Genomic DNA, 10,450 nt, shown 5'->3' with positions numbered 1-10,450 from the left:
GGCCTGACAAGGCCCAACCTGCCCAAAACAGTGCCACGGTTGCTTCTCTACCCGTTTGGCTAAATTAGGTGGCGCGGGACATGTGCGACGCGTGTCCTAGGCAACACCGGTCCTAAGTGACTCAGCGCTGGCGTCTTGTCCACGTCCTTTCAACTATAGACTGTCTGGGGATCTCCTATAAACCTGTTTCATTTATGGCGAGGCATGCTGCCTCACAGCTAGATGTGGAGCACACCCAACTTCCTAGCAAGTTCTGAGGTCGCGTCCTCCTGCGTTTAAAGAAGTAGTTTGATCATTCTCGGATGAGTTTATTGAAAATGTCGTTGATGAAGGGACATTCTAAGATTATGTGTCTTATACGTTTCGATGCCCCTCTAGGCAGAGGGACGTGAGCAAACCTCAGTTTACACCTTTTATGTTCTGCATGTCTCGACACTCCTCTTTCTAGAGAAGTGTGTGACTTGTATGGGCTAAGGTGAGCCCGGGGCCCAGGAGTAGGTCAGGCCCGAAGCATACCTTAGCTCATTCTCTTAAGATATAGATCTTATAGATTTCTACGCCCTTCTTGTCGAGGACCGTATAACCTACAATGACTAAGGTGAGCCCGGGACCCAAGACATGGCCAGGTCCGAGGCAGACCTTAGGCTATATTCTTAAAACGTATCTGGGGTATGCTTGGGACCCAAGCCAAGTTCCAAGCTACTTTTATGCTCCTTAGCTAGGGAGAATCCCATATATAAAATCTTAGGTGGGCTCAGGACCCACAAGAGTTGGCCCCTAGCTACGTCACCCTAGGGTTACCTTTTTATTTTTAAAGATATTCTAAGCATGCTATTTATTTGATTATGATCCTTTTGCCGGATAAATGGGTACCCTGGTTCCCATTTCGCCAGCACTGTGCAAAGCCCACAAATCTAACCCAAATTAAAACTCCCAACCACATGGGAAACCCTCTCTTGCAAGTATCCAACTCATCTTTTTCGTTGTCTCTATCAATCTTCCAGAATTCTGACTCCCTTCGAAATTCGACTCTTCTTTCCATCGCGCACAATCCCTCTTGTATGCCACATGGATTCTTCATCACCACGTGTATTGTTCTCTAGTCTTTAGTATCCCACATGATCTCTTGATCCCTGGACGTCTACTTCTCCAAAGTCGATCCCGATCTATCACCGGCAACACTCTCCCGAGGCCTTAAGCAATACCTGCACATGCAACAACCAAGAAACCATATTCCAAGCACAAATTCGTCCTAACTTGACTTACATTAGCATAACAAACAATATGCATATGTATAGAAACTATGTATAAGTCAAATCCGTGAAGGAACTATCCAAAACGGACAAGACAACCCAAAACCGATATCGAACAGAATCCTGCCGGTCAGTCCATCGGGTTAGCCGGTCTGACCGCAGCAAGACCTGCAATCTGACCACCAACACCCGGCCGGTCTAACTGCCTAGATTAACAGGACACACTCACTTCGCAAAATCAACCTTAAACTCCAAATCACAAACTACCAATGTTTTCATCACACGCAATCTTAAATTAACTCCTCGATTTTACATGCGCCACATGAGCCGTTGGATTTCTTGGACGGTGGATAAGCGGTGACTTCACGTTCATGACTTCAACGGGTGAAGGCAGACGATCCGAATCTGCCGTACCGAGTACCGAATAGAAAAGATTATGCTTAGATAATTTCTTTCTGCTTATGGTACTACGCCATGGACTTCACTATTTCAAGGCAATTTCCTGATTGATGTTTCTTAAAGAAGCCACCACGATGGTACTTCAAGGTGATCTGGAAACACAGAATACTACCTTTTTTTCTATTTTGTAAAAAAAGAATTGTTTGACGACAATATTTATATTTTGTAGAAATATTTGTACAAAACATATAAAGCAATCTAGTGTACTCTTTTCACTTGACACTGATCAATTTTAACAAAAGTAATTGAATAAATATTTTTTATGAAAGTTTAAGAAAATATTCAGCTGCTATATGAAAGAAATACAGAAAGGGCGCTTCACATATTCCTTTTACATTTCAGTGTAACTTTTGCAATATATAACATGTATACTAGTATAGCAGCTCAGGTGCTCAGGGACATCAAAGAATACATTACACATACACAAAACTTCACATAATCCAAACGCCCGAACTATACAAACACAAATAACAACACACCAACTTAAATATGAAAAATAATTTAGCCACAAGTACTGCTTGGAGTTGCTTCAGCATCAAGTTCTACCCTAGATTAGGCATGCCAAGCTTAATATAGGAGGGTGCTTCCTTCCTTAAACAGTACAAAGATGCTGCTGCCATCACCTCTGGAGATTCTAAGCTCATCATCAAGGTAGGTTGTGAGCAACCAAGACTCAGCATTGTCAGTCCTAATTGGTATCTTTAGTGGAGGTTGACCAGAGATGGTTCTAGCAACTGAGGATGCTGCATTTTCAATTGATGAAAATATGCCCTTCAATGGGGTCAGGTCAATATTCTGCCCAAATAACTCAAACTTCTCAGGTAGTACAATAGAATCAGTCAATTGTGGAGTGCCGATAATGCCTTCATCAAATTTGATCTGAAAGGGTTGCAAACTATGTGAGTTTTGCAGAAACCTATAACAAAGTTCAGTTGACATATGCAAATAAATACTGTAGAAAAAACATAAATGGAAGGGTTTTCTTTCCCACCCCTTGTTACCAAACCTCTTCATATTACATACTTCCTTTGTCCCAAAATATTACAAGTTTTGAACGGATGGGACATATCTTAGGACTACGAATTTGAAAGGGGTCTGTCCAGATTCGTAGTCCTAGGATATGTCCAATCCGTTCAAAACTTGCTATATTTTGGGACAGAGGGAGTAACTAATTAGGTAGATCCGGGAACAGCAATAGCAACAATCTAAAATAGTTAATAGTTAATACATGTTTCACTTCCATATCCATATACATGTAGCAGTAAAAATAATATCCCACAGTTCACAACATGGACAGATTTGTGCATGCCCTAGCAGTTGTGAACTCATCCAAATCTGTGCTTTTCTCCATATCTTCAACGGATATTTCAAAATGTAATGATTGCATGCAATCAATTAACTTTATGGGAAATGCTCCACAAAGAACTTCAGTACCGAAAATTTCCTGAAATCTTCTCCTTTATGAGATATAAAGGCTGCTGTACTTAAAAGTGTAAATCTCATACTATCCAAATTGTTTTAAAGTAAAATTTCATGCTCACGCTTTTCCCAGATATCCATAAAAAACCTAACACCTTTGCACATATCAATGGATCACAGAATGGTTTCATGAGAAAATGAAATACATGATTGAGAGAGGAAAATCACACCTGTACACGTTTGGGACTTCGAACTTCAAATTTGGCATTGGTAGACACTGAAGTTGTTGCTAAAGGTCCTGAAAACTTGATGCAATTCTGAACCGTGAAGTTCTCAGAATCAATAGTTTGTGATATTTCTTCCACCTTGACAAGCTGAGGCAAACTACCAGACCCCAATAGTGGGAATAGCTGTGAAAATGAGGTGTACCTGTAGTCACCTAATTTATTAGTCTCCAAACTATTCAGTGACTCTGCAACTACATTTAATAGGAATTGTGACCTCTTAGACTTCTCAACATCCTAGTCATTGGTTTAATACGTTACTTATGATGTTGAGATCATTTGACCATGTGAGTGTCCAAAGAACTGAACCAATCACAATTGTCCTTTTCTCAAGTAAATGATAGCAACAGGTACCTGAATACCCTGTTTTCATTACAGCTTGTGCATAAAACGGTCTTTAAAAGACTCTCCTCCCTTAGCAATTTAGGTTGAGATCAACGCAAAGGTTATCCAAGCTAGCAGATGTTTGGTTCTTATAAGTTATAACAAACAGAGTCAACAAAAAATGGAACAAAGACCCCCACTGCTCTTTGTGCCCTGCACTAGAAACAGCTGATCACATCATCTTAAGGTGCAGACAGGCCAATAGCCTTTGGGAAAAATTGAACTTACTACAGCTGGCCAACAGCTCAGATTCTATCTCAGCCTTCCTCCAGGCAATTATGGACAGAAATCAAACATTGAAAGGAATTGAGCCAATTTGGTTTGCTGCTTGAGCGTACACTCTATGGAAAGCACACAACAACCGGGTGTTCGAAAGACAGTTTGACAGTCTACAATGCATTCAACAAGTTTCAGACACCATACAGCTCTGGAGCCTAAGGACCAATGAAACAAATAGGCAAAAAATTCATTCCTGGTGCTCAAGGCTTTCCTAGAAGAAAGCTTCATGTACATATATGTGTAAATTCTCCCTTTTTTCTTTTTTTGGCTTGTTCTCCCCTCTCCCCTTTCTTTTTCTGTTTATTTCCCTCTCTGTTAATTCCCACACCTAATATGTACTCCCTCCGTCCCAAAAAAAGACAAACCCTGGTTTCCGTGCCCAACGTTTGACCGTCCGTCTTATTTGAAAAAATTATGAAAAAAATTAAAAAGATGAGTCACGCATAAAGTATTAATCATGTTTTATCATCTAACAATAATGAAAATACTAATTATAAAAAAAATTCATATAAGACGGACAGTCAAACGTTGGCACGGAAACCCACGGTTTGCCTTTTTTTGGGACGGAAGGAGTAATCTGTAAACCTCATTTCTATTAATGAAATGACTTTATGTAGAGCCTGCTCTACCTTCTTCCGTCAAAAAAAAAAAAAACAAACAGAGTCTAAGGGATACAGAATTAGTAGCATCTCTTGGTACCTTTACAAGGGTGATAAAATGATTCAAACAAATAAGCTAGCAAAAGAAGAGCCGTTCTGTAAATCTGATTTCAGCATTACTTAAAACAGACTATGGAAATCAAGGATCACCCTGTAAACCCGAACATTTAATTAAAGCGATTTGTAGAATGATATGTAATCAAGTCACAACACTCTCTTAACTATGCATACCTACGAAATTATACATTTGGATTAACAAACACAAAATGACAAAAATAAAGCACGTGAGCAACAATTTTCCCTCTAGTAACCACACCAATTAGATCGATTCATCACCAATTTAAGTCAAACTAAAAATATAACAAAGAACATGTAAATATATGTAGTAATATAAATAAGAAATGGAGCGAGAGGGGAAAAGTGAGAAGGGCTTACGCGAGGATCCACTTGCCGTTGAGGAGGGTGAGCGCCTCGGTGGGCGCCGGCGTGGGGTTGCGGGCCTCGAGCTGCGTGATGAGCTCGACCACCTCCGCGCGCGTCTCGCTGGACGCGCGCAGGCCGCGCTCCGTACCGTACAGCGCCTCCTTCAGCTTCGCCTTGAGCTCCGCGACCTCGCTCGTCACCGGCACATCCGCGGGCGCCTCGGCCACCGCCGCGGCGGCACCGCCCTGGTCCGCCGCCGGCTCCTTCCCCCACTCGTCCTCGGCGTCCCCGGCCACCGCCCGCGCCGTCAGCCGCCGTGGCGCGGCCCGCAGCGTCGGGAACCGCGGGGCCCCGGCGAAACCGAGGACAGCCGGTGCCACGAGGCGGGCGGACGCCACCGGTGACGGTGATGGCGACTGCGTGCAGAGGGAGAGCGTGCTGAGGGACGACGACCCCGCCATGACTCGACTCTTCTTGCGGCTCTGCTCCTCTCTGTCGCTGTGTGTAGTAGTAGGTGACAGGTGTTGTTAGGCTCCTCTCCTCGGATCTTCTTGTAGAGACTGATGGGCTGGGGGGGGGGAGGGCGCTGGGCACAGGTAGAGTGGTGGGAGGAGGAGGAGACGTGTCGGCTTGGTGAGCTGCGGCTGCGAGTCGTGTCTCTTTTTTTTTTTTTTTCGGTTTCCGTGGTGTGTTGCGTCTCGGACTTGTCAAGTGAACTCAAACGAGGGCCTGAAAAATTACTCTCTTTCAGAAAATTGGGGAGGGATATTTAAACTGGACTCGTTGCACCGCGTGGAGAACTCTGGAAGGGACGGGCGTGGAGTTTTTGTGACTATGGGTGTTTAGATGGGCTAAAATAAATTTTAGTACATATCACATCGGATATTTGGTACTAATTTAAAGTATTAAATATAGATTAATAAAAAAACTAATTTTATAAATAAGAGCTAATCCGTGAGACGAATTTTTTAAGCCTAATTAATCCATAATTAGCGAATGTTTACTGTAGCATCGCATAGGCTAATCTTGAATTAAAAAAACTAATTTTATAAATGAGAGCTAATCCGTGAGACGATTTTTTAAAGCCTAATTAATCTATAATTAGCGAATGTTTACTGTAGCATCATATAGGCTAATCTTGAATTAATTAGGCTAGATAGATTCGTATCGCGAATTAGTCAAATGTTATAAAATAGGTTTTGTAATTAATCTATATTTGATATTTTAAATAACATGAACTAAATTTTAAGATCCCAAACAGCTTCTATATAGTGATGACTGATGAGACGTGTGTGCTTGCTGTCTTTTTTATTTTTTTTAGTAAATTACATCCTGGACTAGTTCTTCTTACCATTGTTGCATTGTAGACCAGGTGTTAGCTCATCTTTTCACTTTGGAGCAGGTATTATTGCTAAAATTTTCACCAACCGCTAGTGGACCACATGTCAGTGCCTCAGTGCGTAAGCTAGTCTCACGTCTCTCTCAACCATCCCTCCTCTGCCGCTGCTTGCTTTGGCCATGTGACTAGTCCTCTTCCCCGTCAGAGCACAGCCAACAATGGATCTCCTCCATGGTGGAGCTTGCCAACGATTCTTCACCACAATCGCAGCAGATCACCTGAATCGCTTCCCTGTGGCTTGAGCAGAGTGCAACACCAATGTGGACAGAGGTTGAGTTTGAGGGAGCACTGGGCCGTTGCTGGTGGAACTCAAGCGCATGGCTGATGCCGATGAAGGTCAAGCTCAAACTTGACTACTGCAGGCGGGAGCTGGAGGAGATCAAGCGCATATATAGCGATGCCCGATAGAAGTCAAGCGCTGCGACGGGTCTATTCATCGCCCATGATGAGCTCAAGCAAGAGCTGGCGACCGTGAAGGTCTAGGACGTGGGTGGAACTACCCATTGCCAGCTCTAACGCGCGGTGGCGACGGCGGAGCTCGAGGTCTAGCGTGGGATGCGGGTGCCAGGGGCTTTCTCACCGGCAGCAACTTGCTCGAGCCGCGTAGGTGCGGGTGTTTCTCCAAATCAAGTTGTGGAGATCATGGGTATCTCATACCCACACAGCATGGTTATCCGACTGGTTATAGGAGATAACTTATATCTATAAAATATGTAACATATTATGACTTGGGTATTACGTTTCCTTGTAAATTATGGAACGGCCTAAAGTCCTGGTTTGATAATATTATAAAGTAGATTTAGGAAACCGATATCGTATTGGTTAAGGTTTCTATCTTGTAATCCTGCCCCCCAATCCTATATAAGGCGATGGAATTAACTTCAAAAAGAAACGTTGAGATCAATTTCAACGTGTTCAATGGCTCGTCAAATCTTTGATCTTCATCCGGGTTTGCCGCTCCAATTTATTTTATTATTAGATTAATTTCTAACAACAGATTGATCGATGATTTGTTTTGCGAGATGACATGCTCAACAGCGCACGTGGGCACACCATCGCTATCGCATCGATTTTGTGCATGGCGAACTGTTCCATCTACATGGCGCCGCGAGAGTTGCCGCCGGGTGCACTGCATCACGTCAGGAGTCCAGCCGGCCGCTGTGTGCTCGCCCTGGCCCTGGTCAAAGACTATTGGTTCTTTACAGGGTTGACTTGCATGCACGTTCAGCACCTGCAAGAGGATGGATAAACCCATGTTGCATATTTGCATGCATGCATCGATCAACATATATACTTATTGAGTTGTTTCTGTAGTTGCTACTAATTTGATCAATCCGGGTCTTTTCTTGCATATAATCGTCGTTGGCTGGCTGGCCGATTCTTCTGGCTGCTTCTACTGCTGCCGGAGGCCTCACCATCTCAGTGTCGATTGCTTGATTAGCCCTAGTGACACAGTGCAACACCAACGACCAATTTTCTCCGTCTCGGAGTCAGTCCGGTCGAGGAAATCAATCTCGGCGAGTTGAATGATTTAATCTTCGACTTTGCCGGGTTTTTTCTCTTCCAATTTATTTTTCTTTATTAGATTGATCTCTAAATATCAGATTAATCTCTTGTTATTTTTTGTTGTTGTTGATCACATATAATTACGTGGCATACTGAGGTGATCTATGCTGGTCATGGACTCGAGACGTCCCAGCTATTCGGTCAATTGGCCGCGAGTCCACTCCGCCGGCTTGCCTTTGCCACCGCCGCTGATAGCAACAATGTCTTCACCGACCGGCCTGCCTCCGTCGCTGCCGACTGGTGTCCTCGCCTATACGGTTGGTTGGTCACACCACCGTTCATGGGCGTCCACGTCTTCACCAACCGGCTTGCCTTTGCCGCCGCCGACTGGTGTCTCTGCCGACACGGCTAGCCTATTATGCCGTCGTTGGTGGGCATCTTCGCTTTCACCGTCGACCGCCTTCGTCGCCGCCGACTGGTGTCCTCATTGTTGTTGATAGACGACTTTGTTCCCACATTGGCCACCTCTGCCATCACGAAGGGAAATATTACAAAGCTAAGTCACCATTATTTTTTTTCTTTGTATGATATTTTCCTTTTCCTCTGCCTCACTATGTCAACTAGTTCGCCGTTGACTAGTGAGTCGGGGGCTACAGATGTTATATCATATTTTTTAAACAATTTTCATAATATTTATCTTGATTGCTTGCAATATAATCTGAGTACAAAAGTGCCTATCGAGTTATGGAGTTCTATCTTCCTATGCTTTCCGTTTGGTTTATCGATGGATAGTTACCTTTGGGCCGATTCCTAGCGCCCGGGGGCTCGTTGGATGGACCGAGTAATACAAGGTGCTAAGTATTATTCGGATAAATCAAAAGCATAGAGATAAGATAAATTTATTTTCTGCTCTTTACAATTGCAAAAGTACCCGAGTAGTAAATTCTGATTCGTGAAACTTTGTTCGATTAATGACGAACTCATGTCACTCATATGCATGTTTGGGAAGTGCCTAGGCCGACTCCCGATGCTTGGGGGCTATGACTAGTCGGACAGAGTGTTTAAACGTACGGAGTCATCTGCTCGGGGAAATCAAAATTGACAAGAGGAGAAATACATATTTACAAACATTTTAAAATACTTGAATTTTTCTTAAGTACTGTATTTACATCAGATACTACTCATCCTATATGTTTGTTCTGCAGGATCCAGATCCAGATGTGCATAATAGGGATTCATGGCTTTAAGCTTATCTCCTACGCTTCAGGAATGGATCAGTCAGAACATTACCATCGGCGCCTCGTGTGCCGCCGACTAGTGTCTTCGCCTCCACGGTTGGCCTATTATGCTGCCATTGTTGGGCGTCTACGTCTTCACCAACCGGCCGCCTCGTCTGCCACCGACTGGTGTTTTCGCCTACACAGCTGGCTTATTATGCCGCCGTTGTTGGGCGTCTACTTCTTCACCGACCGGCCCCCTCGTCCGCCGTCGACTGGTGCCTTTGCCTGCACGGCTGGCCTATTATGCAGCCGTTGTTGGGCGTCTACGTCTTCACTGACCGGCCGCCTCATCCGCCGCCGACTGGTGTTTATGCCTGCACGGCTGGCCTATTACGCCGCCGTTGTTGGGCGTCTACGTCTTCACCGACCGGCCGCCTCGTCCGCCGTCGACTATTGTTTCCGCCTGCACGGCTGGCCTATTATGCCGCCGTTGTTGGGCATCTACGTCTTCATCGACCGGCCGCGTCGTCCGCCGCCGACTGGTGCCTTTGCCTGCACGGATGGCTTATTATGCCGCCGTTGTTGGGCGTCTACGTCTTCACCGCCAGCTTGCCTTCGCCGCCGCCGACTGGTGTCTCCGCTTGCACGGCTGGACTATTATGCCGCCGTTGTTGGACGCCTACATCTTCACCGACCGGCCGCCTCATATGACGCCAACTGGTGCTATCGTCTTCACGGCTGGCCACGTCGCCGCCACGACTAATAGGCGTTATCATCTTCAACACAAGCTGTCTACGTCTGCTGCCGACTGGTTTCTTCACTTCCATGGCTGCATGATTCTGCCACTGTTGATTGGCCTTATCGTCTTCACCGCCGGTCGTCTCGTCTGCTGTTGACTGGTGTCCTTGCCTCTACGTCTGGTTTATACCGCTACCACTATTGATGGACATCATCGTCTTCCGTTGTCGACTGGTTATGCCGCCGCCGACTGGTGCTTTTATCTTCACAACTACGCGTCTTCACTACCGGTTTGCTTCTGTTGCTGCTGACTCGTGTTCACTTCATCACGGCTATGCAACTTTGTCACCATGGTGGAGCGGCTTCATCTTTATTATCTTCGGCACCGACAAACTCTATTGCCTCTACTTCGCAAGCTTTGCTACTT

At 44.9% G+C, this 10,450-nt stretch overlaps 1 protein-coding gene across 1 annotated transcript; it reads right to left on the bottom strand.

Annotated features, from left to right (window-relative positions):
• Nucleotides 1-1,976: 1,976 nt before the first annotated feature.
• On the bottom strand, nucleotides 1,977-5,703 carry LOC4346460 (probable plastid-lipid-associated protein 2, chloroplastic). Its single transcript, NM_001403736.1, has 3 exons — nucleotides 5,173-5,703; nucleotides 3,362-3,560; nucleotides 1,977-2,591 (listed from the first exon to the last, which is right to left on the bottom strand). Exons 1-3 carry the CDS (start codon nucleotides 5,619-5,621, stop codon nucleotides 2,280-2,282), a joined length of 960 nt encoding a protein of 319 aa, NP_001390665.1. The 5' UTR covers nucleotides 5,622-5,703; the 3' UTR covers nucleotides 1,977-2,279.
• Between the last annotated feature and the right edge of the window lie 4,747 nt (nucleotides 5,704-10,450).

Source organism: Oryza sativa, chromosome 9 (genome assembly GCF_034140825.1).
Source record: "Oryza sativa Japonica Group chromosome 9, ASM3414082v1".
NCBI lineage: Eukaryota > Viridiplantae > Streptophyta > Magnoliopsida > Poales > Poaceae > Oryza > Oryza sativa.
This window is presented reverse-complemented; position numbering and strand designations above follow the sequence as displayed.

What these genes read in the sequence shown, in the direction of transcription:
- LOC4346460 (NM_001403736.1), bottom strand. Translation starts at nt 5,621, where the DNA reads ATGGCGGGGTCGTCGTCCCTCAGCACGCTCTCCCTCTGCACGCAGTCG. An exon ending in AACGGCAAGTGGATCCTCGC is followed by an intron (nt 3,561 to 5,172) that starts GTAAGCCCTTCT and finishes AGGTGACTACAG; the next exon opens with GTACACCTCATTTTCACAGC. An exon ending in GAAGTCCCAAACGTGTACAG is followed by an intron (nt 2,592 to 3,361) that starts GTGTGATTTTCC and finishes CAACCCTTTCAG; the next exon opens with ATCAAATTTGATGAAGGCAT.